At 38.0% G+C, this 27,666-nt stretch overlaps 6 protein-coding genes across 6 annotated transcripts; 2 read left to right on the top strand and 4 right to left on the bottom strand.

Annotated features, from left to right (window-relative positions):
- Positions 1-89: 89 nt before the first annotated feature.
- Positions 90-2,906, top strand: MONOS_10822 (uncharacterized protein; the record flags this gene model as incomplete). The annotated part of the gene is made up of 3 exons (XM_067863300.1): positions 90-237; positions 297-797; positions 895-2,906. The coding sequence occupies 3 exons, from the start codon at positions 90-92 to the stop codon at positions 2,904-2,906; spliced, it is 2,661 nt and encodes an 886-aa protein (XP_067724478.1).
- Positions 2,907-5,862: 2,956 nt separating this feature from the next.
- On the bottom strand, positions 5,863-6,378 carry MONOS_17840 (uncharacterized protein; the record flags this gene model as incomplete). Its single annotated transcript, XM_067870800.1, has 1 exon — positions 5,863-6,378. One exon carries the CDS (start codon positions 6,376-6,378, stop codon positions 5,863-5,865), a length of 516 nt encoding a protein of 171 aa, XP_067724477.1.
- Positions 6,379-9,031: 2,653 nt separating this feature from the next.
- MONOS_18651 (uncharacterized protein) lies at positions 9,032-9,646 on the bottom strand. The gene is made up of 2 exons (XM_067871690.1): positions 9,570-9,646; positions 9,032-9,483 (listed from the first exon to the last, which is right to left on the bottom strand). The coding sequence occupies exons 1-2, from the start codon at positions 9,605-9,607 to the stop codon at positions 9,255-9,257; spliced, it is 267 nt and encodes an 88-aa protein (XP_067724476.1). The 5' UTR covers positions 9,608-9,646; the 3' UTR covers positions 9,032-9,254.
- An 837-nt stretch (positions 9,647-10,483) lies between these two features.
- On the top strand, positions 10,484-13,333 carry MONOS_3591 (uncharacterized protein; the record flags this gene model as incomplete). The annotated part of the gene is made up of 1 exon (XM_067873601.1): positions 10,484-13,333. The coding sequence occupies one exon, from the start codon at positions 10,484-10,486 to the stop codon at positions 13,331-13,333; it is 2,850 nt and encodes a 949-aa protein (XP_067724475.1).
- Positions 13,334-15,419: 2,086 nt separating this feature from the next.
- Positions 15,420-17,525, bottom strand: MONOS_18650 (putative intraflagellar transport protein 52). The gene is made up of 5 exons (XM_067871689.1): positions 17,417-17,525; positions 17,288-17,375; positions 16,822-17,187; positions 16,245-16,752; positions 15,420-16,072 (listed from the first exon to the last, which is right to left on the bottom strand). The coding sequence occupies exons 1-5, from the start codon at positions 17,512-17,514 to the stop codon at positions 15,798-15,800; spliced, it is 1,335 nt and encodes a 444-aa protein (XP_067724474.1). The 5' UTR covers positions 17,515-17,525; the 3' UTR covers positions 15,420-15,797.
- A 21-nt stretch (positions 17,526-17,546) lies between these two features.
- MONOS_3592 (uncharacterized protein) lies at positions 17,547-27,655 on the bottom strand (the record flags this gene model as incomplete). Its single annotated transcript, XM_067873602.1, has 8 exons — positions 17,547-17,731; positions 17,800-24,201; positions 24,315-24,935; positions 25,054-25,941; positions 26,088-26,201; positions 26,297-26,488; positions 26,623-26,934; positions 27,028-27,655. 8 exons carry the CDS (start codon positions 27,653-27,655, stop codon positions 17,625-17,627), a joined length of 9,264 nt encoding a protein of 3,087 aa, XP_067724473.1. The 3' UTR covers positions 17,547-17,624.
- Positions 27,656-27,666: the final 11 nt, after the last annotated feature.

The following is a 27,666-nucleotide window of genomic DNA, read 5'->3' as shown; positions in this document are numbered from 1 at the left end:
AAATTCAAATAATAAAAAATCAAATATATGTCTTAATTTGAATAAGATTTTGGAATTGAATCCCCATTATTTATATTTTCAATTGCATCATGACCAGATATCTCCCTATTGGTCAATTACAGCCGTTGCCTCCTCCTCCAAAAGGCCATGAAATGGCTCCTAATCCACAAGGTACACCTTCTATTGAGGAAGATGCAACAGAATTACCACTTCCACATCCATTCGAAAGAATTGGAGGTTAAACTTTATTTTTAATTTTGTTATAGAATATCATTCGTTTTTAACAATGCTTTCAGAAACTCTCACATCTGTTCTTAAAGAAAAGGATCAAGAAAAGCGATTATTGCTGTTTGAAAGATTGCGGGAATTAATGTTTAGATATCCAATTTCAATGTTTCCCCAATTTGTACGAGAACTCATTGCTCCTCCTTTAATGAAAATACTTGAACGAGCTAAGTTTAATGCTCCAGATGCTTTAATGTATCTGAAAGTTTTGGAGGAGTGCTCATTTCGTGGTGCTCTTGCTACAGATTGGCAAGTTAGCAACGTGCTTGACCAATCAATGATATGGATGAAACCTCTTCATATTTTGCAGGAATTAGCTCATGTTTATCATAATACAGAAGCACTTTTCACAACAATGAACATGTATAAACGTCATGAATTGGAAAACAAGATGAAGAGAGATTTTACGAAAGTTGTTCTGGAACAATTGAACACTATTCCAAAAAATGCAGAGGAACAAGACTTTCAAGATAAGACATTTGTCACGATGAATTTCATTGGAGAAGAAACTCGTATGTGTTTATTTCTATTTTTAAGAATTTTTATATTTTTTAAAATACTTAACTCAACTTTGCATGAAAAAAAACATTAATAACGTTTGCATATTAGACAATAGACATGAAATGCTTTTGAAAGATGTGATGCGTATTATTACCACAAAGTTTCGAAAATGGATTGCGCAGATGACCGACACAACATTAGATATGTCATCTCTTGTGGCATCATTTCATTCATATGCAACTCCCTCAAAAATCACAACAGACCAAGTTGAGCCCATTCCCTATGTCTCCCCTTTCTGTCTGGGATGTCTTTTGACGTTCTTCCGGACTGGCTATGAAGAGACCGTTCAGGATATGAAGCTGATGACGAAGTATTTGGATATAACTCCTCTGCTTGCACAGGCATTGGGTGTGGACCCAGAAATAGCCATCAGAAAAAGGAGAGAAGAAGAAGAAGCGCAGGCAGAAAAGATTGATGCAGAAGCAGAAGCGGCGGAAGAAGAGGAGAGGCAGGAGCTGGTGGAGGTTGAGACGGAGAGAAGGACGCTGGCGCTGAAAGAGATTGCTGATTTGAGGGCGCTGATGGAGAGGCAGCTGAACGAAAGAGAAGAAAAAGAAAAAGCAGAACGCGACAAAAAACACGAAGAGATGATGGAGCGGAGGAAAATAGAAGACGAAATCATTGCGAAGAAAAGAGAAGAGGCAGCAAAGTCAAAGGGATTTATGGCAAAGCTGTTTGGAGGAAAGAAAGATAAAGACAAATACAAGGAAGAAGATGAGAAGCTGCAGAGAGAGAGGGAGGAAGAAGACGAAGAGGAGGCAAAAGAAGAAGAGGCAGCAAAGGAAAGAAGGGAGAAGCGGGTGAAGGTGATGGAAAAGAAGATTGGCGAGGCTGAGGCTGAGGAAGCACTGAGAGTAGAGAAGTACAACCAGAAGATGAAGAAGTGGGAGGAAAAGAGGAAGCAGCGGCTGGACAAAGCAAGAAAGAGAGACGAGATGATTGCCGAGCGGAGGAGAAAAGCAGAAAAGAAGAAGAGGAAAGAGGAGAAGATGCAAGAGGAAGGGAAGATGAGTCATGGAAAACCAGAAAAGAAGAAGAAGAATGTCAAAAAGATGAAAAGAAAAAGCCGTTTTCTGAAGATTCCTGGAATTGACAAGCGGTTCCTGAGGCAGAAAGATGAGTGGATGAAGATACGATGCCTGCACACGCTGAAGCTGATGAGCATGCTGCCTCACCCAGGTTTCTTGACATACCCAGGATTTTTGGACAGGCTGAAGGAGATGCTGACAGAGTCTGTGATGGAGACACGTCTGGTTGCTTCAAGCGATGATGATGAGGATGAAGATGATGATGAGAAAGAGAAGGATTCAGACGAAGAGAGCGATGGTGAGCTGTATAAGTATCGTCCAAATACAATTCTGCCAAAGCCGAAGAAGACTGGTAGCGAAGACGAAGACTCTCCAAAAGTCGTTCTTCCGTTTCAAGCACATCCTGTTATGCAACCTGAGTCTGCTTCTGCTTCTGCCTCTGTCTCTGCTTCATCCTCATCTGCATCATCTTCATCTTCATCTTCATCAGTGCCACCATCAGGATTCCCACTCTCTTCTTGTTTCCCCTCCTCCTCTCCTCATCACTCCAACAGCTCTGTCTCCACCCTCCCCTACATCCTTCCCAATCAGCTCCCGTCCACAGGCTTCGTCCAGATCGGTGTCATCAACCTGTTCCACACCATCATCAACCAGAAGCTGCCTCCGCTGCCTCAGACAGAGCGAGAGAAGCAGATGGAGCGCCCGGCAGACCGAGAAAAGAGAGAGGCAGGCGAACAGGATGTGCTTATTCTGCTGTCGAACCATGTCATCTCGGCTGTGGCGCATACGATATGCGACCTGAGCAAGTGGCGGAACATGGAGCTGGAGATGGTGATGGAGAAGGCAGTGATCCTGATCAACGGCGTGTGGAGCAAAGAAGGGTTCTTCCGCTGGCTGGTGCTGACAGAGCTGGAGGAAGAAGGCTTCGACGACTCCTTCTATGCGATGCTCCACTCCAACAACAAGGGCGCCAGGGGCTATCTGGGCGAGATCTGCTGCTTTGATTTGCTCTACAGGAGAAAGTTCACGTGAAGGCTGTTTTCTGAGAGAATGGGTTTGGAGAAGGGGTTGTCTGCATGGACAGGATTGTTGATAATTACAAAGGAGGAGTAAAGTTGCAGCGAATAAATTATACTTGCGTGTTTTTATCTTATTATTGCTTTATTACCAACACATTTTTTTTTTTTTTTTTTTTTTTTTTTTTTGAATCATTCACCACTGTGTCTTATTTATTGAACTAACTTCTTTATTTTCAATTTCCTGTGAAATTCTTTTTATTAAATTGATGTCTCATTTATTTTAGATGAATTCAATTCAAATTCATGTGTTCTTTTAAAATATAAATAATAGTTTTTTTCTAAGTGTTTGAAAACAATGTTTTCCTGTAAAATCAAAAAAGTTAAGTTTCAGTAAAGAAAACATTGAAATTCCTTTGAAATAAGACTTCTATTTCTATTATAATGAATTGGGTGAAGACATCAAAATAATTTCTCATTTGCTCACAAAGAAAATGAAGTCAAGTGCTCTTTGTGCAAATCAAGAAACTTCAATTCAGGTGTGAATTTTCAACATGTTAATATTATAGCTGTTAAACTTAGAGATATAAAAAGAAAGAAAACTTGGTGGAAAATATGAACTTTCAAGCTTTTTTTGCACAAAGCGTTCAATAATTGTTTCACTAATAACTTTTCTTAACTTTCTCAGATTTCACAATAAATAAGATTCTCATATCTATTGACTGGCATCATTGATATCATAACATAATGTTTTGTGACCTCACATGTAACCCTGGGTAACGTGGTGACTGCTGACGTGACTTTTTCTATTTTTGACGGACGTGTCAGATTTTTCCACGTCAATAGAGAAAAATTAAAAATTATAATTCAGATATTCATTACAATTAATATTTTTCATTTTAAAACCATTTTCTTCAATTTTTGTGTAAAACTTGTTTTTTTATTCCAAATCGAATTTTCCATAATGCATATTTCACTGACGTGAAAGCGGAAATCGGAATTTTGATACGTCACTGAAGTCACTGACGTCAATGACGTCACTTCAGGTCAATAATTCGAAAATGTGAAAAGAATGAGCAAAAGAACAAGATGAACCGGTTTGAGAAAAAGAAAGTTTTGATTTAATTATTTTGAAAAAACAACCTAAAATTTTCTTAATATTTAAAATTATTCAACTATTTTAATGAAAGAGGCTATGTCAAATCTGAAAAATCCACAAAATAAGGCATAAGTGAAACTGCGTCCCTTTTGTAATTCTTGTTTTTAGACATTAATTTTGTGATGTTTGAAATGCAAAAATTATTTAAAAACTTTTGTATGGACCGGTTTTTCGCAAAAATTTTTGTTTCTCATGAAAAAACCATTTTTAAAAATGACCCATAAATATGAGTATTTTTACAAATTTTTAATAAAATAAGATAATTATGAAATAAAAAGTGTATAAAAGGTCTTTAATTATTATATACTCTTATTATATTAATTAATTTTTGAAAAATAAAACATTCAAAAAAAAAACAAATAAATTAAAAAATTGAATACAGATATCGCATAAAATACCGGACATCGCACAAAATACCGGACAAGATCGATATCTCAATAACAGCAAGAAGAAAAATTCTGTTAAATTTCCTCTTAACATATTTCATTAATACAAACTCACGTGACATACAAGACATTCAGGACAGCTTCGCTTGATCTCAGAAAAAATATATATCGAAATTTCGGAGAAACTCAAAATCCTATTTCTCCGAGATTTTGATATATATTTTTTCTGAGATCAAGCGAAGCTGTCCTGAATGTCTTGTATGTCACGTGAGTTTGTATTAATGAAATATGTTAAGAGGAAATTTAACAGAATTTTTCTTCTTGCTGTTATTGAGATATCGATCTTGTCCGGTATTTTGTGCGATGTCCGGTATTTTATGCGATATCTGTATATTGATCAATCCCACAATTATATTTTCACATAATCAAGATGTTTGCTTTTGCTTTTTTGCATGATAGATTGCGCAAATTCTGGCAAATCTTCCTTTCACTATATGTTAATTATAATTCACACAAATGGATGAAAATTAACTTTAGAATTCGCTACAACAGGCTGCGCATATTCATTTTGAATAACAAAGATCATTCTTGTTCATTTCAGAAATGATTCAGTTTTGAAAATGCTATTTATTAATTCCTCTTTTTTGTTAGTATTGCATAATATTTCTATTTCTCAAATGTTCATTTTTATTATTCATATTTTGTCTTTTTCTTTTTTATGTTCATTTCAGCATTCCGTTAATTGATATACGATTCAATTTGATATTATCAATAATTTTTTTTATGTTCATATTGTGATTTCTTTTAAAAAATAAACGAATGAATTTTTAAGGTTTCTCCTTTAAAAAGAATTTCATTGAGGAAAAATATAGTTATTTCATATTTATTTTTCCTTATCGCTTATTAAATACTCAATCAGTTCATTGAGAAAAAAGAGTGTTCATTTTATTCACCAGTCTTTTAATTCCATGATTCACTTATTTGGAATATCAAAAAAACTACGAAAAAATAGCTTGATTAAAAAATAACAAATAAATAACAGAATGAACAATATATCCATTTCAAGAAGTTTCAAATTCTCTCTCTATCTCTATCTCTATCCCTTTCTCTTCGCTTGTCTCTTTCTCTCTCTTCATATTCTCAATCCTCTTCTTCTTTTCTCAACATCTTTGTCTTCTTCTCAAAATTGCCTTCCCTTTCCCTTTCCCTCCCTCATTCCATCTCTTTCCCTCTCTCTCTTTCCCTCCCTCCCTCTCTGCTCTCTCTGCTCTCTTCAGCAGCTCCTCCGGTGACATCTCCATCGTCACCATCTCAAATGCCTTCGGATCCTTTTTCACTGTGTCATTCACAATCTCTTCCAATTCCTTTGTTCATCTCTTTTGTTTTCTCCATCTGACTGCCAATATCACAGACGCAATCAAAACAATTTATAGAACAGCTGCCATGATTGTAACTATTAGCAACAAATATGATTTTCCTTCTTTTCCTTCCTCAACAATTCTTTCATTTCCTCTTGACTGACTTTCACTTCTGTTCTTCACAATAAATGGCTCTGTTGATAAAGGAGAATCAGCTTTTCCAAACACAATCCACACACTCACTTCTGTCTCTTCTCTCACTTTCCCCCATTCTGAACGTGTAACAAGTGAGTGAATCTCATTCTCTGACACAAACCCTTCTTCTTCAATCCCTTTTCTCACAATCTCCTCTTCATCCCCATCTTTCATACTTATCTCTTGTGACAATTTGTGAGGAAGAAACAGCTTCCCACGAATGCTCAAGTCCATGCCCCCACTCGCCTGTGTTGTGCTCTTCACTTCTTCCAAGACAGGGATGAAAAATGATGATCCTCTTTCACTCGCTATTCCTCCCAATTGATATCCCTCATCCAATATCCGCAGAGATGTGTTTTTCTCAATACCTTCTCCTTCTTTAAAACCCATCTCATTCGGATTTATTTCTCTTCCAATTACGCTCTCTGCTTCAACATACAATAGACTCACATATTCAGATGTCAGATGCACAAGCCCATGATTAATTGAATCATATGGAAATGTGTTAATTCAACATTGCTTCCCGTTCGATTCATTCCCACTGCTCACAATGACCGTTTCGCTCTGATGGATCGCAACAAAATCAATAAGATCAGCATCATTTGTGTGTTCACAACCATCAATTCCATAAATCGCATTCATCCGTGAGTGACGGCCTTCTCGAAGATAAAACTGGAATTTCATTTAATTGTTCTTCAATCCAATATTGTTTCATTCAAAAAATATCTTTTCCAGCTTATGTAGTGTAGGCATTGACCTTTAATTTAACTGCGTGTGTCTTTTATAATTCGTTTCTTTTATCTATATAAACTTTTCTTCCTCTTATACTGATGCCGCTGTGTTGATTATAGTCTAGCCTTCAATATTCGTTATATTTAAACGAAAATAAATGATATTTTATGAGTTTTGTCAAAATTTTTAATAATACAATGTTAATAATTAAAAAGAATGTTTCACACGATTTGTTTGTTCTTCTTTATTCATGATCATCATTGTGTAACATAAACATCCTCAAACTGCACATAAATTTTCATATTAAAAATCATAAACAAAATTCATAAAGATTTGAATGATATATTGATAATTATTATTCACACACTTTAAAACTATATTTATATATATGATTCGTTATATGTTCGCAAACGAGAATTCAATTCACGATGAAAGAAACTAATTTTTTATTTTTTGAATATTAAAAATTTAGTTGTGGGATTGATCAATATATTTAATTTTTTAATTTATTTGTTTTTTTTTTGAATGTTTTATTTTTCAAAAATTAATTAATATAATAAGAGTATATAATAATTAAAGACCTTTTATACACTTTTTATTTCATAATTATCTTATTTTATTAAAAATTTGTAAAAATACTCATATTTATGGGTCATTTTTAAAAATGGTTTTTTCATGAGAAACAAAAATTTTTGCGAAAAACCGGTCCATACAAAAGTTTTTAAATAATTTTTGCATTTCAAACATCACAAAATTAATGTCTAAAAACAAGAATTACAAAAGGGACGCAGTTTCACTTATGCCCTCAAACATTTGAGATGTGTTAAATAAATGAAACAAAGCTAATGGCAATTCCTTTTATCATCAGAATTATAACTTTCCTCTACATTTAGAGAACAAAATTTTTCTAATTTGATAACTTTCAAAACTTCTTATCATTTATTTATATTTTTTGCGATTAGGTTTTATTCAATTTCAACTTCTCTCTTCTGAGGTTGTTTGAAATTTAGGTAATTGAAGCGGAATAATTGAGGAGGTGAGATGAACTTTAACTTGAAAAAGAAATGGAGGAGATACAGATTGGAACAACGAGAGAATGAAATATTATTCACTTTTTTCATATTACTGATATTCATGGAAGTTGTTGGAAGAAGATTTTCGAAGAGGAATGGCTGAAATTTGAATTTAAAAAAATTACCAATAATTCTCTATTCATATCATTTTAAATAACATATTCTTGATTGAAAATCATAGAAAAATGCTTGAAAAAATGTCTTTGTTTTCAATTATGTGAAATAAAAAAAATTTCAGTTTGATATGCAAATTTTCTCCATTCATCACTCTTTCATAAAATGGTCAATAAAAATAAACTAAAAATCAAAACCATCAAAATTTTGTTGCAATTAATGATGAATTTCATGAAACAAAATGATTACACTTTAATATTTTTCTTGTTCCTTTTCAAATATTTCCTTTTTGCTTTTTTCATTTCATTATCTGTATTTTCATCCAATCTTTAAAAAAGTTTCAAAAAGAAATACAAACAATTCAATTCTTAAACGTGTCATTCAGTTATTTTGTGTTAATTACTGAAGTTCTTTCAATATAGTTTCAGCCGCGCAACTCTTCATCCAGTCTTCAACTTTTAAAGCTTTCCTTACCACTGTATTTCTCTTGGAATAAATGCACTTGTTGTTCATTACTCAGTGACAATTCTTCGCAACTAGAAATACCTGAAAAACGCTGCCAATAAATCCAACTTATTCTTCATTCACAATTTTTACAAAAACAAAAAATTTTCAAATGTTCGGAGACATCTAACATAAGCTATTCCTTCGTTTGCTTCTTTTCTCTTCCAACGAATACACTTTGTCAATTCTTCTATTTTTTTTCTTGCTTCTTTTGCAAAACGCACCTCATTCACAACAACACCTTCCAGCTATCTTTTCATGAAAAATCCGTCAGTCTAAAACTTCAAAACTGATAGATAAGCAAATTGTGCATTTTGTGATGCCATTGATAATATTCGATGATTTCTGTTATTTCCTTCAAATGCACTTCCTGTGACACAGGTTTTTTAAAATGAGAAAAAAATTATTAAACAAAAATTTTTAACATAATTACACACTTCATATCTCCTTATATTAGTCAAAGCCAGTAATGACATTTTTTCTTCTTTCTTTGCTTCTTTGTTATCTTCCTTGATGCTGCTTTCATAAGATATGGAACGCAAATTGATATCAATTCCGATGATGTGGAAAAGCTGATCAAAAGAAAGCATTCGCAAACATTAACAACAATCTTTTCATCCTTTTCTTCTTTTTTCTGATCTTTTTCAACAATCATCTTCTCAAATCTTTTGTTCAACAGAGAATCTCTAAAACGATATCGCTATATGCCTTTCATTTCAAGCCAATATGCAATATGCTTCATAAATATTAGAGCATTTTCCATTCACATTTTCTTTTCTTCGATCATTTTGTCCATTTTGTTGAATAACTCCACTGTAAAAACGAATTTTATCTCATCTTTATTCATTTCACTAATAAGTTTTCCCGTTTATCCGATTTTCTTTTTCTGTTCACATTCATTGTAATGCTCCAGTTCAGTGAACAATTCTCCAATAGATAATTAATAATAAAATGCAATAAACAGTGAATCAAACATATCAGCATGGACTGACTGAGATATTTTTTGATGGCATTCAATTTGTCTGCTTTTTCAAAATTATCACAGCAATGAAACTGCACAACGTTTGTTAATCTTATTGAGCAAATAAAAAGATGAAATGATAATATTTTTAATGCGATTCAAACCAATAAAATTCGTAACAATATCAATTTTCACACAATTCAGTTAAAAAATCTTTGTGCTTATCGGTATGCATATAAAGAAACTCGTTTTATCACTTGAATCATTCTGTTATGGGATTTCATGATCAATCATTTTAAATCTCAAAAAGACATTATTTAAGAACATTTTTGTTGATATAATATTTCCATTGTCTTTTCCTTCGTAAAAAGTTTTTTTTTTTTTTTTTTTTTTTTTTTTTTTTTTTTTTTTTTTTTTTTTTTTTTTTTTTTTCTGACTGAAGTGGAAAACTTGTGACGGACGTGAAGAAATTTTCACTTCACGTCACCCAGGGTTATTTTAATTTATTTAATTTTACAAAAAATTTTTTCATTTATCTTTTTTCATTTTTTTTTCTTTTTTCATTCTTTTTTTTTCTTTTTTTTTGTGACAGACGGCAACTAAAATTTGCTTGTCGTGTCTCATCGGTCTAATTAATTTACTGAAAAAAATAGGATTTTATAGGAAAACGCTAACATTTTTTCCTTTTCTTTATCTTGGCAAATGAGACGCGAAAATGATTAGTCACAAAACACTAAAAAATCATCAATTCAGAGCTTATTTAAGAAAAAACACAAAAAATATATAAATATAATAGGTGTGATTTAAATAGGTATCAATTGATTCCATTTTTATAGCTTTTTTGATTTATTGTTGAAGAAATTCGAATAAAACAATTGTTGAAATGTGATTACGTTAATAATGTAACAAATAATTTTCTAAACATCCTCCTGACTTTTATTTTATAGTTAAAAAAAAATTATGATATTTTGATTTTGAACAAAATGAAAAAAGACATCCAACTTTGGTATTTCCATTGTTATGGTGTGATCAACAAAGTTTTTGCGATAAATTGCATCAAACTTCTGTTGACCAATTTCTAAGCTGTTGTATAAACAAATTCACAATATCAATGAGCTTTAAGAATGAAAGCAAAGCAATGTTCCCAAAGAATAATGGTGCTCATTTCAAAAAGAATGAGGAAGGAAGAACGAAAGCAATGCGCTGGATCGTGGAGAAAAAAACAGAACCCCCAAAGTGGATGCGACACGACATTACAATGGGTAGTAACAGTGGTTGTACGATGGCAATGTATTGGATCATAAACGTCAAAAAGGAACCACCAGAATGGATGCGTCATGACAATGCACTTGCTAACAAGGGTGGGTGGACAACGGCAATGCATTGGATTATTACTGTAAAGAAAGAACCGCCAGAGTGGATGCGGCATAATAATAAGCTTGGAAGCAATAATGGAATAACAATGGCAATGATATGGATTACACACCTAAAAATAGAACCACCAGAATGGATGAGACATGACATCGCACTTGCTGATAAAAATGGATGGACAATGGCCATGTATTGGATTCGATTTGTTCAAACAGAACCGCCGGAGTGGATGAGACATAGAGCCACACTTCCTGATAAGAGTGGAAGGACGATGGCCATGCATTGGATAGAGAGCATGAAGACAGAACCACCAGAATGGATGAGGAATTCCATTACATTTAAAACTTTTTATGGATATACAATGGCAATGAGGTGGATTGATTATGTAAAGACAGAACCTCCAGAATGGATGAGACACGATATTACTCTTGCAGATGATGACGGAAACACAATGGCCATGATATGGATTGAAAATGTGGAGACAGAACCACCCAATTGGATGAGACACGATATAACCCTTGCTGATAAAGAAGGAAGAACAATGGCCATGCACTGGATCATAAATGTCAAAAAAGAACCTCCAGAGTGGATGCGACACGAAATTACGATTGCTGATAAGGATGGAAAAACAATGGCCATGCACTGGATCATAAATGTTAAAAAAGAACCTCCAGAATGGATGAGACACGATATCACACTTGGAAGCAATAACGAGTGGACAATGGCCATGCATTGGATTAGATACGTCAAAACAGAACCACCAGAATGGATGAGACATGACATTACAATTGCATGTTGTAATGGATGGACAATGGCCATGATATGGATTGAAAATGTCAAGACAGAGCCACCAGAATGGATGAGGCATGACATAACACTAACAGAAAGGAACGGATGGACAATGGCCATGATGTGGATACAATATTTCAAAATCGAACCTCCGAAGTGGATGCGACATGAAATTACGCTTGCTAATAAATACGGAAACACAATGGCAATGCTTTGGATTGAAAATGTCAAGAACAATCCTCCAAAATGGATGAGACACGATATAACCCTTGCTAATCTTGATAAAAGAACAATGGCAATGGTTTGGATTGAAAATGTCAAGACTAATCCTCCAAAATGGATGAGACATCAAATAACAGTGAATGATTGGTTTAATTGTTCAATGGCAATGCTATGGATTTGTTTTGTCAAGACAGAACCTCCAAAATGGATGAGACATGACAACACACTTGGTAATGAAGAAGGAGATACAATGGCCATGATATGGATTAGATTTGTTCAAACAGAACCACCAAAATGGATGAGGCATAACATTACGCTTGAAGATATCGATATAGGGACGATGGCCATGCATTGGATTAGATATGTCAAAACAGAACCACCAGAATGGATGAGGAATTCCATTACATTTAAAACTTTTTATGGATATACAATGGCAATGAGGTGGATTGATTATGTAAAGACAGAACCTCCAGAGTGGATGCGACATTGCGTAACACTTCAAAGTTATTTTGGAAAAACAATGGCCATGCACTGGATCATAAATGTCAAGACAGAACCTCCAGAATGGATGAGGCATGAAGCCAAACTTTATGATCAGAAAGGATGGACAATGGCCATGTATTGGATTGAATATGCGAAGACTGACCCACCAGAATGGATGAGGCATGACATCACACTTGCTGATAAGGATGGAAAAACAATGGCCATGTTGTGGATTATCGATAAGAAATCAGAACCTCCCGAATGGATGAGGCATGACATTACCCTTAAATCCAAGAAAGGTTGTACAATGGCCATGATATGGATTGAAAATGTCAAGACAGAACCTCCAGAGTGGATGAGACACGATATTACTCTTGCAGATGATGACGGAAACACAATGGCCATGATATGGATTGAAAATGTGGAGACAGAACCACCCAATTGGATGAGACACGATATAACCCTTGCTGATAAAGAAGGAAGAACAATGGCCATGCACTGGATCATAAATGTCAAAAAAGAACCTCCAGAGTGGATGCGACACGAAATTACGATTGCTGATAAGGATGGAAAAACAATGGCCATGCACTGGATCATAAATGTCAAAAAAGAACCTCCAGAATGGATGAGACACGATATCACACTTGGAAGCAATAACGAGTGGACAATGGCCATGCATTGGATTAGATACGTCAAAACAGAACCACCAGAATGGATGAGACATGACATTACAATTGCATGTTGTAATGGATGGACAATGGCCATGATATGGATTGAAAATGTCAAGACAGAGCCACCAGAATGGATGAGGCATGACATAACACTAACAGAAAGGAACGGATGGACAATGGCCATGATGTGGATACAATATTTCAAAATCGAACCTCCGAAGTGGATGCGACATGAAATTACGCTTGCTAATAAATACGGAAAAACAATGGCCATGATGTGGATTGTACTTGTAAAGACAGAGCCACCAGAATGGATGAGACACGATATAACCCTTGCCGATAAGAATGAAAAAACAATGGCCATGTTGTGGATTGATAATGTAAAGACTAATCCTCCAAAATGGATGAGACATTCCACACCCTGACTGATAAAAAAGGAAGAACAATGGCTGCATTTTGGGAAAAGCTTTTCGATGTTGAGCCTCCAGAATAGATGAAAATTGATAACATCATATGAATGCAGGTGTTAAATGTTATGAGGTTCTCAATGATTAATCTGAATTGGAGGATCAAAGAAAATAAAAAGTGGATATTTATTAACAAAAAATTTTAGTCATTATGCTTCTGTTAAAAAATAAGATATTTCTTCTTTGTTTTTGTATTTTGAAGTCCATAAATGAGCACAGACCGAAAAATCTTATATTTTGTATCTCCCTTTTCTGTAATTTCTTCTTTCATATTATTTCAACAGCTGAAGTTGATCACGTCAACTTTTTTAAAGTTCTTTTTTCAATAATAGACCTATTTGAAAATTATTTTGACATTTCTGAAAGAAGTGATCATTTTGAATTATATTTGACTCATTGCAAGTGACTCAATCTTTTTGAAATTAAGTCAATCTGTTGTTTGATCAATTAACAAAAGATTATATACCAACTTTGATCATATAATTTCAAAGTTTGCTTTGTTTCCGTGAACAAATTGTATGCTTTTATCTATTTTTAAATATAGTGTTTGTTCTTACATTTTCTATATATTCTATGTCTGTTTTTAATCTATCAATGTTAATAGGTCTAGATTTTTTGGATTTTTTTTATGTTTTAAAAGCTTTTAACAATTCCCAGCGAATATTTTACTGTATTTTGCAACTATCTATGTTAAATCAACTCATATTCCGTCATTATTTTTATTCGCTTTCTTATGAAAAATGTTTCTTCAATTGATTTATTGTTTTTGATTTGTTTTTTAATGACCAACAGTTTTTATTTGATCATTTTCATTGAATAAAAGCAAAATACTTATGAAAAAAGCTAAAATTTGAACGATAAAGCATATTTATGTTTTTCAATGAATTTTTTTTGACTTTATTATCTAGTTTTTTATTTTTTAATCTGTTGTAATCATTCCATTGTGATGCTTCAATTCAGTTAAAAAAAATAAAAGAATGAGATTTAGCCAACATTTTTGTGTTTTTATTGTTTGAACAGTTATAAATGATTAGTATTGAATTTCACGAATATTTATTCATGTACATTTCGCCTTTTTCAGCTAAATCGAAAAAAACAATGATTCAAATATTCTAAGAAAGATTTATTTTTTCAAAACTTAAAAAAATTTGAAAACAAAAAACTATCAAAAACAATGATCGTTAACGCAGAAGAGAATCAATTCGCAATGACTCAATCTTTTTGAAAAAGATCTGCACTTATTGAAATTTTGTTCAACTTTTTCGCTTCAGCAAAAGCTAAAGCCATATGATAAAAACAAACGAAAATAGATCCGTTGGATGAATTTTCTTCCACGTTATTTTTTCTTTTATTTTTCTCATTTTTTTTTATTTTCCTAATTGTGATACATGGGAATGAAATACTTTTTATGATACAATGGAGAAAAAGAATGGAATAAATTGAGGTTATTTTTAATAAAGAAAAATAAAATTTTTAAGATTATCAATTCCGAAGTGATAGCTACATGTTAAGCCATTAATATAATAAACAAGATAGCAATTTTGAATTGAGTTTTTTAATCTTCAAACATATTTGTTTGTTTAAACTTAATTATCTTTGCATCGACAATAACTTTAACATGAAACTTTTCTATCACGCACATCCCAATTCAATTAGGAGTCCTTCTCACATTATACATAGATTTACGGAAAATTCCGCATTTTTTTGAATGATAAGAATATAGTCTTTCAGCAAAAAGTAAATCGTGATTCGATGAAATAAAAACAAAAGAAAAACCAAAAATAAAAATAATAAACATATAACAAAATTAACTAATATGGATATATTGTTTATGTTCTTTTGAATTCATTTCCTAATAAGAATGGAAAAAAACAAAAAAGAAAACAATCAAAATATTACTATGATCTTCAATTAAAAATCGAAAATAAAATAATTAATTTATTTGTTGGAAAAAACACTAAAGAATTTATGCCTCAGAAATTATCACAACTTCCACAAACAAAGAAGTCAGACGTTAAATGGCAAAAATCTTGGGTTTCACCTTGAGTGCGTTGAAGAAACAAGACAGAAAACACCGTCCAATTCAATTCAACGAGGCTGGAATCCCGTTATTTGTGCATTTGATAAGTTTAACAAATAATCATACTTTTAACTTTTAATTGCCTGTTAATCATATCATATGATCAAATTCAATATTATTTGTAAACAGAATAAATCGAATTATATATTTCTTCAGAAATGAAATATTTCATGAAGAATAAATCTTTGTGCTAAATTCTAATCGAATTTCATTTTAAAATTTATGTGATAAAACGATAATGAGAATAAATGAAAATTGGATAAAACACCTTAAAAATTTATATATCAAAAAACATAAAGCAAGTGAAATGACAAAGTAGTCTAAAGAAAATGTGTTGGTGAATTAAAGAAGTTGTGATTGATTTTCACATCTAAATTGAATAATATTCCGTAATATAAATTCGAGTATTTTTTTCGCGTCGGGTTGAATACCTCCTGATCCAACATTTGAAGCAGATGCAGAAGCAGAAGAGGTTGAAGAAGATGAATGTGATGAAGAAAGAGATGATGCCGCAGGAGTGGAAGAGGATCCTGCAGCACCAGCGAATAGCTGGGTGATGCCAAGTATATCTCCTGCTCCCATAATGAATGAGTCCAAATCCTCTTCAGTGTTTGAGCCTAAAGAATATGATTCAAAAGAAATATTCGACAAAAGTTTAAATGAATCATTCAATGCAACACAACACAAAACATATTGCAAAAACTTCAAAAAAGCTCAACACAAAAACGGAATTCGCTTTGATAATTCGAAAAAAAAAAAAAAAAGAATGACCTTTCCAATTGAACACACATTTGTTTGTCAGTTGAGCCAATGATTCTCTTTCTGAAGCAAACTCTTCTTCCAGATCAAAAAGTTCCAAAGCAGGCTTTGGTGGGTCTTTCAATTGAGGTGGATATGCAGCAAGTTGAAAAGGCGGATAAGGCACTTCAAATTCAGGAGGAACCAGAGACAAAGGCTGATGGGGTAACGACAGATCCTTATACAGTTGTAGCACAGATGGTATGTGTGTGAGATCAAACTTAAACAAGGATGTATCAAAAAGGGCTGTGTAATCAAGTGGAGCACGCTCTGTGTCTTTTAATGCTCCTCTCATCCGCGATGCCAACTCAAGAGTATCTGGAACTGGATGGTTATCAGAAACAGCAGGCTTTTCAGCATCAACTTGATTCAGCTTGAACTCAGGATTAAGAAGATATTTCAATAACACTTTGGCGATGAGTTCGTTATCTTCTTTCACTAAGTATGCATCTTCAAAGAGTTGGTAACTTCCAATTACAGCAATTCTCCCTTTTCCTTCCTGTAACAAAAAACATTAAATTTGTCATAGGTATTAGAAAAGAAATTGAATTAATAATAAGTGTCAAACAAAGCAATTTGCAACTGCAACAATCGGACGATTCATTGGAAAGCATTGCTTTCCCGTTGATATTATAGGAATGGCTGGAGATTGAACATCAAGCGTTGCTCCAAATGGATAGATCAACGAAAGCTTATCTGCATCTTTTTGTGCAACACGTGCAACCTCTCTATTCAAAATTCCACCAGTTATAAGTGCCTCTTTTGGATGTAAATATCCGCAATATGAAGATGCAACAACGCTGTCAGGATTCACAATCATTCCAAATTTTTCGAGTATGTAATTTATATTCGATCCAAGCTTTGGTTCACCTCCTTCAGAAAGAAGAACCATTAGATTTCCTCCTTCTTTAAGAAATTGAAATATCATATCACCCTTTTAGAATTCAGAATTAAACATAATTTTGAAAAAAAAAAATAAAAGAAAAAATGAACATTAAACAATTTACAAGATGAAAATTTTCTTAAAAAATTACCTCCGCTTTGGTGAATTTATCGCGAGAAGCACCTAATATAAGAACAGAGCATTGACTCAGAAGCTGCGGCGAAAGAGGATCTCGATTTCTTAACAAAAATTAAAAATCAAAATTTAAAAAATGACAAACGTTAAAATATCGTATTCTGTACGAAATTTGCGTTGAAACGCTTTAAATGCTCCAAGTTCCCTCTTAAAAGCGTTTATGAGGATGAGCGGTTTGTTCATGAGTCTAAGTTGAGGGTTAGATCATCAAAATATTTTTTTTTTCATTTTCTTTAATTTTTAAAATGATAATTGATTTATTAAAAATAGTTTTTGTGACGTGGAAAAAAATATTAAACATCAAGTAAAGTTGCTTGTCCGGTCATTAATATTGGTAATATTTGTCCTCCCTTTACAGAAATAACAACAGCAGCAGTAAATGTTCCAATAATTGTAGGATCTAAATAATTAAACGATTAAATTCAAAAATAGCAATTAAAGTCACAATTATGGAAAAAATTAACACACTGAATTGAAATTCGAGAATGGTGTGGTGGAATAATGCAAAGTTATGTTTTGGGATAATTCCTTCAGATGAGCTGAGAAGAGAGAAAGGTCCGCAAGAAGTGCTATGCTCAGATGAGTCTATGAAGACAACAGAAGTGTGAGATGGTGGCTGAGGCGATGTGCGTGGGGTGGATGAATGGGATATGGTATTTGAAGAAGAAGAAGAAGAAGAAGAAGAAGATGATGATGATGACGACGATGATGATGAAGTTGATAACGAAGGCTTTCCTGATTGAGGGACAGGAGGAGGAGTGAGATCTTGGCTGATGGCTCGGAAAGCGACAGAAAACGGGGCATCGACATTTGTGATGTTGAAAAGAGAGTAAGTGAAGCGAGGCAGAACAGCTGGATTGACACGGTGCAACCCAAAGTCGATCCGAAGAACAGACGAAGCAGCAAAAGGAGGCGGAGGAAGAAGCGAAAGAGCTCTTTGGACAGGGCTCAGCAGAGGAGCAGCAGGCGCATCAGACGCTGGAGAAGCAGGTGGGGCAGTGGAAGTGGTGGAAGAGGAAGAAGAGAATGAGGAAGAAGAAGAAGAAGAAGAAGATTGCTCTGCTATCTGCTGGTGCCTCATGACAGTGGAGTCTGCCACCAGCACCGAGTCCTGCATCAGCCTCATCAGCATCTGCTGGGGAACAAGAATTGGGTGCTGCGTCTCGCTCCGTAGCTTAACATTGTCCTGCTCCCCCGACGAGAATAACACGCGCATCGTCCCTTCCACTGCAATGTCCCTCGGCCACACAGCACTCAGCCCAAACTGCCGCATCTCAGGCGCCTCTCTCGGCAGAAGGATCTCCTCCACACTCCGCACCAGTCGCTCCTTCGGCAGAAAGCGCGACGCTGCCGAGGGATTGCCGCTGCGGCTCAGCAGCTGCCCTCTGCTCTCTCCTCTTTCATCGCCTTCACTCGACGTGAATGAGCGCCAGTTTGTGGCAGCTGTTGAAGGAGGAGAGCCTGCTGCTCTGTTCATCTGCTGCACTCCACCCTCACCCACACCAAAACTAATACCCTTGCCTTCTCCACTCTCTTCTTCCCTTTCCATTCTTGATGCTTCAGTATACATCTTCACTTCTTCGTCATTCGCTGGCGTCTCAAAGTCGAAGAACACATCGTCGTTGTGCTCAACTGCCCCGTCTTCGTCTTCCTCGTCTCCTTCCTCCACATCAAACTCGTCGCTGTTCACAATTATCTCTCTGATCTTCCGGCGCAGCTGAATCTCCCACGATTTCTGCGCAAGAGCCAGCTTTTTCGCTTCTTTGCTGTGCAGAATGGTGCTATTGGCGATAGGCGCAGAGAAAGAGAGAGGGAAAAAGCCTTGTTGAGATACAGACGATGATGCAGGAGTAGAAGCAACATTATCAGTAGATGATGATAAGGTTGCTTGAGGTGATGATGAAGATGATGAAGATGATGAAGATGTTGTTGATGATGATGATTGTGAAGCTGAAGGGAATGGCGATGAAGAGGAAGCACTGTCTTTACTGGTGTCTGTTTGATTGCTGCCTTTCTTTTCACTCAGCCAGCGCTCAACCTCCTCTGTGTCTATTCGAAGGTGTATTTCGCAGTTCTCATTCGGACCAAGTGTGAGAAGGTCTGTCATTTTGGTGCTGATTTGAGGGCTCTTCTGTTTCGCCTTCATCGTTTGTGGAGCGCTCTTCCTTATTGTTGATGAAGGATTCACTCCTGTTGTTGCTGTTGATTTGGCTGTTGGTGTCCTCATAGTTGCACCTGCAGCTGGTTTGAGTGTAGAACTCGCTTTTGTCACACCCATTCCTGTTCTCCCTGGTGAAGATGCAGTTGTGACAGGCTTTCTGATTGTGGAAGAAGACATCGTTTTCTCCTTTGAAGTGGCCAAACGGGCAGCTGGCTTGCTTGTCTGATGCATCGAAGCACTAGCTGTCAACGTGGAAGAAGCAGTCTTTGCTGTTGCTGTCCTCGTTCCTGCACTCGTCGCAGCCATAGGAGACTTCTTTGTGGCATTTGCAGTGGTTTGCATTTTGCTTGTTTCAGGGCTGCCAGATGAGGGTGTAGAAGGCGTCTGCCGAGAAAGCTTCAGCTGAGGCGGCAGAATTGATGGCGACTCAGCCCTTTTTGGATGCTGCTCATTGCTTGACTGCGCTGTTGTGCTTCTTTCCATTCCCTTTTTCCCTTCCGAAATGCTCTTCAGCCCAAACTTGGCCAAAATCATCTCCTTTGTGAGAGCCACGGGTGATCCACTCACAACAACCACACCAGCCTCCCTCACCGAAATCGTCTGGGCTCCACAGCAGACAAAAGGCCCTTCGATCACAACGACAAAACTGAGTGCAGAAGACGAGTTGTTTGTGAGCACAACTTCTTTGTCTGCCACACTCTCTTCTGCTTCTTCTGCTGGAGTGTTGTTAATGAATCCACTATTTGCTCCATCCAAATGGAGCATTCCAATCGGAAGAATGAAAGTGACAGAGCGTCTGCTGAGTGATAGCTTTGCTGGGAGAATGGTGCCGTGCATGAGGAAGCGCAGAGGAGGTGTGTAATGACAAGGAGGCTCTGCATATGGATGTGTCTGCTGCACAAACGAGCCATCTGGTGCCATTCTGATGCGAGAAGTGCCCACACTCATCTTCGTCTGCCCCAACGTGAGTGTCGACATGTTAGCATCATTTTGCTGTGAGCGCAGTGTCATTGTGCTGTTTGGTACTTCATCGTCTTGACTGCCATATTTCTTGTGATAGGAAGATATCCCAAACACTCTTCTTATCTCTTCTTCCAATGGATCATTTGCTTCCTCTTCATCTGCTCCATTCACATCTAGGACTCCACTTCCTTCACCTCCTTCTCCGTTCTTTGCCTTCTCAGATAGCATTTTGTACTTTTGTGCCGTTCTTGCGAGCGTCTGTGCCATCACCATGTTGCGCTCAGCCTGCGATGGTGCCCTCTTCAGACTCTTCTTCCGCAGCTGCCTCAACTCCAGTTGCGACTTGATGGCATCCTCAGACGCAATCAGTAGCGACTCATCCGCCAAAAACGCAGTATGTCTAGCTACCCTCTCTCTCTCGCTCATGTTGCCCATCGCAGCCTCAAAGCTGTTCCCAGCTTGTCTCACAGTTGTTTGTGAAGTGCCACTTCGTGCCAGCTGGCGGGGGAGAGGATAAAGTGGTGTGACAGCTGCCTCGAACAGGATGGTGTTCAGCCCGTCTGTCAGTGTTGGCGCGTCTGTGTGGAAGAACACCTCGAAGGAGCACGAGGAGTGGTGGCGGATGATGCTTTCTTGAGGGAAGATGGAAAACGGAGGCATCGAAGACGGAGGGATGACTGGTGGCTGAAATGGCTGCAGAACAACTTCCACACCAGACGCTGTCTGCTTCAAGGGAGATGAAAATGAAGATGAAGATGAATTGGCAGAAGTTGTTGATGAAGGAACAATACTTGTTTGATTTGCAGGTGAAGTTGATTGCACTTTTTCATCGGGCTGATTTTCACCAGATGTTTGATTGAGTGAATAAAGAGGTTCTGGTTTAACATTTGATTCCTGTTCGTTATTCTCTCCAGGTTGCATCAAATTCTGCTGTGTAGTTGCAAATCCTTTTTCCTTTTGTTCATTTCCATTGGCCTGTTTGCCTGCATCCAAAGAAAGTGTGGTCTTTCCAAACTTCAGCTGCATCTGGAGAACAGGTGGCTGCTCAACAGGCTTTGCTCTGCGGATCCACCGCACAATGACATCGAAGCAGCTCGTGTTCTGAATGCGGACTGTTTTGTTGACATCGCCCGAGTTGCGCACAGAAGGAAGGAAGGAAAGAGAAGGCAGAGAGTTCACTGATGGACGGAAGACTGTAGCCAAAGGCTTCGCAAGCGATGTGAAGGGATTCTTCTGCTTGTCGCCTTCACCTGTGTTGGTGTTGTCAACTTTGGTTTTCTCATTCTGAGCTGTCTTTCGAGAGGCAACCGGCGCTGTATCAGAAGCCTTTGCACTTTCTGGGTGCAAAGAAACCGGCCCGCCTTCGAATTCCACTTCTCTTCCGATGATTCCGCATTCCACTGGGATTTGGAGGTTGGCCTGCGGATCGCTATCAAACGTCACATTCATCCGGTCGCGATAGAATCCAGTGGCGTCGCTGTAGCAGGAGATGATCACACTCACAGCACTCCACCCTTCCACCACACCTCGCTCAGGCGATGCAGCAAAGGCAATCCCCTTCCGCCTCCACAATCTCGCAGTCTTCTCTTCATTCTCTGCATTTTTGGCTTTTTCATTCTCTGAATGTGCCATTCCAACCGAAGACAGAAACGGATAAGCTGCAGTCGATGGCTTCACAAAATATCCCTTCTTTCTTCTTCTAATTGTCATATCGCCTGTTGCATCGCCTTTTGTGTTCATCATTCCGTTTGATGCAGTCACTGTTGTCACAACAGACGTCGGCCTCACACTCGAAGCAGACATTGGGTGCTGCAGAATGGATGTGGGATCATCTGCCATTGTTTGCTGCGGTATTTCCATCGAAGCGGCAGTTGAATGTGTGCTGGCTGTGACTGGCTTAATCTGGCGTGTGCCATTTCTCACTCCGACATTTCTTTCTGTTCGTGAGGCACTTTGCATTCCACCTGTGGCTCCTCTGATTCCTCTGCCTGTCGCTGATCCTCTTTGTGACGAACTCATCTGAGTGCTTCTACTTCGAACTGTGTTTGCTCCTTTGATGGTCGATCCTTTTGCTGTGGCTGTTTCGCTCTTTCTGATGACTCGGCCATTTCTGATTGTCACACCTCCAAATTGGAACCCAGCAGAATTGTTGGCTTCTGTCTTTGTTCCGCTTCTGGCAGTGTTTTCCTTCACATTCAGCAGCTCCTCTTCGTCTTCTTCGTAGTCTTCGTCTGTGAACTGGTCCATCTGCCCGGACAGATTTGGATGGAATTCCACAGTTGTCTCTCCTCTCTCTTTGATCGTCTCCATTCCTTCACTCAGAGCATATGTCCTTTCCTTCATGTTCTCATCGTTGCCTTCATACACGCCAGAAGCATTCATCATTCCTGTTCCATTGCTGATGTTGTTGTTGCTTCGTGCAGTCATGCCCTTTCTTTGTCTTATTGTTTCTCTCAAGCGCTGCGTGTCTCTTGTTGAAAGCCCTCCTCCGCGTCTGCTTGTTCCTCTGCTTCCAACACGCCATTCACCCAAATATGAATCAAATCTGTTGAATGTGATGTTGAACGAGGTGGATATGCCTGTTCGGTTGATCAGCACAAGTCGCATCCTTTTCACTGTGCCCATCCGATTGTCGTCGCCAAAGTTGAGAATTTTCAGCTCGCTGTTCAAATGCTCAGCTTGTTGATTTGATTGCATCATCTCATTGTTGAATGTTGGCTTCTGTTGTAATTGTACATCTGAAATCGAACCAGGAACCAGAGAACGAGAAGGTGCAGTGCTCGAAAGAGACGACAGGAGAGAGTCCTGCGTTGTGCTCAATGAAGAGTATGAAGAGTTCAATGAATCGACAGAATTGACAGTCGACGAAAGAGCCGATGATTGCGCAGACAAATCAGACGACTGACCATCCGAACCTGACGAAGATGACGAGGCAGCAGCCATATCAGCAGCAAGAGCTGCTCTTCCGAAATATGCGCTGGGATCAAAGTTCTTTGCCTTGGTGGGATCTTCAATGCGATACTCCACTTTGAGTGGCTGAGCATCGGCAGAAATGATCAGCCCCGCCTTTTGTGTTGAATTGGCTACGTGGCACACTCCCATCACATCAAACTTGCCAGCCATCAGAGGCGTGAAGGCAATCATCACCTCCATCGCCTCGTTTTCCTGCAGATAGCCCTGCGACGGAGTGAACTGGAGAGAGTACATTTCTGACTTCTTCAGCGCCCTTCGTGAGCTCGTTCGAGGAGGCTGGATGCCTCTTGCAGACGCCACCTGCGCATCAGCCTCTGCTTCTTCATCTGCGCCATTCAAATACGCTCTCGAGTGGTCAAATTCATTCTCTCCTTCTTCCTCTTCCTCCTCTTCCCCTTCATCATCATCGTCGTCATCGTCATCCTCTCCATTTGCCATCAGAGATTCCCACAGAAACTGGCAGGCGATTCCAGTCAAGTTCCTCAGCTGGATTGTTGCTGTGGTTGTGACACCCACAAATGTCGTGTCCAGATTGAGGAAGGGCGTTTCAACTGCAACCTGAGGCTCAATAACAGCCCCGCTGACAGTGATGGATGTAGAAGGCACAGTGGTTGACTCAACAGCCATGTCGTTCTCAACAACAGAGCAGCGCGCAACCAGCTCTGTTTGGTGTTGGAATGCACAGGCAAATCCAAAGGAAACAATAAGCTTGCTGCGCGGAGGAATCACCCCTGTTGGATATGACACACACATCAGTCCAACTGGAGGACGCTCTTCAGATTCAATAAACAAAAATGAGGCAAATGAATGAAAAGAGAAATTATAATAATAATAATAACAATAAATCACATTAAAAGCAGTAATTAATTTAAATAACAAAGAATACCTTCATCTTGTCCGATCTCATATTCTTCATCGTTCTTATCATACAGCAGCACAGCTGTCTTCGTGCTCAACGGAGAGAGGTTTGCGAAGTCGATTCTGTGATCCTCAGGCAGCGTGTCGTAGTCCAATCCAAACAGCTCAACAGGATTGTTTCCCACAAACCCAAACGCCACTTCGTTCGTGAACATGTCGTGGATTGCAGTTAGCGCATCTGCAAATGGCAGAAAGCCCGATCCATCAGCAGAATTCATTCCATTCCCACTTTTTGCATTATTCTGCTTCTGTGCCACATTTTGGTGTGTCTTCTTGATGCTCCACCGGAACATGACTTCCTCGTCTGATTTGTTCACAAGCGTCGCATGGGCCACTCTGAATGTGTTTGGCGGCACAACTCCAAAGTCCACTGCCGGCTCTTCCACAAACAATGGAGAAGGAGCAACAGCAAACGTGACAGCAAACGGGACAATTGCAAGCGACCCTTCGCATCTCAAAGAGAATTCAGCGCGGTAGATGCCTCCTCTGTCTGCACCGAAGGAGAGACCGGTTGGATGCACATCTTCTGCTTGCAGTCTGCCTTTTGCAGGTGAAACAGACGCAAATGCTATACCTTCGGCTGATGTTTCTGAGATAATGATAAAAATTAAAATAAAAATAAAAATAAAACATATTTAATCACACACAGTTAGAATTGCAAACATAAAACAAAATAGATTTCAATAACAAAATGAAAATAATCAAACCTTCATCAGCATTCCCATCAGCGCCCCTCTTCACTGACACCACTCTCTCCAGCACCCACTCAAAATCCAGCTGGGACTGGCTGCTGTTCACAATCGATATCATCCGCGTCTCTGGAGTGCCAACACGCAGCACACCAAACGTCGCTGTTGGAGCTATGTCAAATGTCGGCTGCTTCGACTGTGCTTCAACAGAAGGAGGCAGAGGAGACAGACAAACAGGAGGCTCATCATCTCCATCGCCTTCAGACGCCCCTGGAAATCCTCTGCTCCTCATCGAAGAAAGTGGCCCTGCTCCATTCTCCTTCATCTTCTGTGTGCTGCCTCCATCTCTGTTTGTGTTGGCACTCAGATTGGCGTCGAGGGAAGCAGCGCCGTCTGTCAAGTAGAGGAATGGAGGCTGGATGGACACGACAGGCGCGACAGCAGAGCCAGCAGCGTGGAATGTGTAGAGCAGAGAGCGCCCTTTGTTGGTGCGGACAACACGCTCAAGGAACTCCTCAGAAAGAGCATCGAATGTGTCGTTGAAGAACCGGTTGGGAGCAGAGGGGCCAGAAGGAAGAGGGGTGGAGAGATCTGCAAAGAAGAAGAGGAAGAAGTCGAAAAGAGTCCGAATTGAGTTGGGTGATGTGGATTGTGGAGAAGATGATGAAGAGCTGCTGGATGTCTTTGTGGGATTGAAGGCGATTGTGAATGTCAAAGTGGAGTTTGGGTTGATGATGCCGAATTGTGGCTGGACGGAGAGGAAAGGTAGCGAAGGAGTTAGAAGATGAGAAGATGATGAGGCACCAGCAGGAAGAGACAATGGAATGCCGTTGATGTAATCACGCGGTGCATCGTAGAAATACCAGATGAATGGAAATGGAAGTGGACATGGATTTCTGATGGTTACTGAGAATGGAAAGTGAAGCGTTTTGATTTGATGGATGTTCATTTTAAAATGAAGATATGCATTTTAAAAAAAAAAAAAATAATAATTCAAAATGAAAGTTCAAAAATAAAAATTTCCGAAGTTCAGAGACAAAAACAAGACAAACTTGTCTGAGTGTTTATTGCATTGAAAGGAGTTGGACCGAAGAAAATATTCCGAGGTGGAGGCGGTGAAACCATAAAGAATGGATCTTTGGTTGATTTTGATTGTGAAATCAGTTCTAATAAAAAATAATGAAATAATGTGCGTATTAGCAATGAGGCAATGAATAAACAACAAGTTGATTTTTCAAGTTAAACAAATGCTCTTTCAAACCTTCATCTGATAGCTCTCTTTCAGCGCCTTTAGTCTCTCTCCATTCTGAAGGCTGGTCAACTTCCTTGTCCTTCGGGATATCTGCCCACGGGTGAACACACTGCCCCAAAATGTAGATTGGCATGTCCATACAGTCATTGCACTTTAAAAGAATGTCACCTGCAATTGGGAAGGAAACAGCATCCGATCGAACTAAGCGAAACAGAAGTGTTGCAGATTGTGAATTGCAATTAATTAAAAAAACCATTAAAAGATAAATGAGACAAAATAACCAGGAAAGAAGATTAATTGATTGGATTTCATAAATATCATAAAAAAAGACAGACCATCATCCGCCTCATTTTTGAGCTGGCGTGACGAAACACTGTTCCTTTCAGAAGATCCTTCTGTCTCTTCTTCTTCAATCACAACATCTTTCAATGGGCTTGTTGGAAAGAAAGTCACATGAAGCGTTATTTCATCTCCACTTTCAAGATGGAAGAATTGAGGCTCAATCATGAAGTGCTGAGTAAAAAGAAATTCTGGAAGATCATCAACTTCTTCTCCTTCTGCGGGCATCCGCGATTCACGCTTTCCTTCCGCATGCTCTACAGCTCTTTTTCGAAGTAACAGCGTAGCTAAACTTAAATCCTTCATATCTAAAAGAGATAAAGTCAAATACCAGTGCAAGAAAACACACAAAGTGATGTTAACATTTCATCAAAAATTTCAAAAATGCTCTCTTGGCAAACCATTTTTACCACGAACAAACGCGAATGTCCCCCGTCCTCCCAGATTACGAAATGGAATTGAAATGCGCTTTGATCTATCCGCATAGCACGGCCCGCAATCAATGATTTGAGGAAGAGTAATTATTGGTGTTGGAAGTTGAGCAGAAATTTCATATGCAATGGATCCTTGTTCTGTTTGTATTATTAAAGAATCATTGATTGGATGAAGGTGTGTGGGCATAAAAATAAGTTCATATCCAATGCTCAGTCCAGGAGCTATTGTTCCTGTTGTTCTCTCACTTTTTCCATTTTCAAGAAGAGTGAAATGTTGATTTAGAGGTGGAATCACGCGAACATGAATAACGTGTTTTTCAGCATTTGTAACAGAGAAGAAAAAAGAATATGATTTTCCGACTTCGTAACTGGTAAAACTACATTGCTTAGGTCGAATTTTAAGACCATAAAGAGGATCTTCGCCCAGATGATTTGAAAGAGGTGTCGCAAGAGATGTTGGTGTTGGTTTTGTGCCAGGTTGTTCTTTCTGAATTGGTTTGGCTGTTCTTTGGAAACGTGTTAACGTTTTTGTTTGCAGTTTTAATGTCGATTCATCCATTTTCGTTGTAGAAGGCCGTATTTGGGCACTTTTCATTCTAAACGGTT

Source organism: Monocercomonoides exilis, assembly GCF_001643675.1.
Source record: "Monocercomonoides exilis strain PA203 chromosome Unknown scaffold33-1116896, whole genome shotgun sequence".
In the NCBI taxonomy this organism is placed as follows: domain Eukaryota; phylum Preaxostyla; order Oxymonadida; family Polymastigidae; genus Monocercomonoides; species Monocercomonoides exilis.
The sequence above is the reverse complement of the archived record's forward strand: the minus strand, read 5'-3'. Positions and strand labels throughout refer to the sequence as shown.

Excerpts from the sequence above, each read along its gene's own strand:
- MONOS_18651 (XM_067871690.1), bottom strand. The coding sequence starts at position 9,607 with ATGCATACCGATAAGCACAAAGATTTTTTAACTGAATT. Across the intron at positions 9,484-9,569 it reads AAAGATTTTTTAACTGAATT|ATTAACAAACGTTGTGCAGT; the intron begins GTGTGAAAATTG and ends TTGCTCAATAAG.
- MONOS_18650 (XM_067871689.1), bottom strand. The coding sequence starts at position 17,514 with ATGAACAAACCGCTCATCCTCATAAACGCTTTTAAGAGGGAACTTGGA. Across the intron at positions 16,753-16,821 it reads TTGCAGTTGCAAATTGCTTT|GAAGGAAAAGGGAGAATTGC; the intron begins GTTTGACACTTA and ends TTTTTGTTACAG. Across the intron at positions 16,073-16,244 it reads GGCTCAACTGACAAACAAAT|GCTCAAACACTGAAGAGGAT; the intron begins GTGTGTTCAATT and ends CATATTCTTTAG.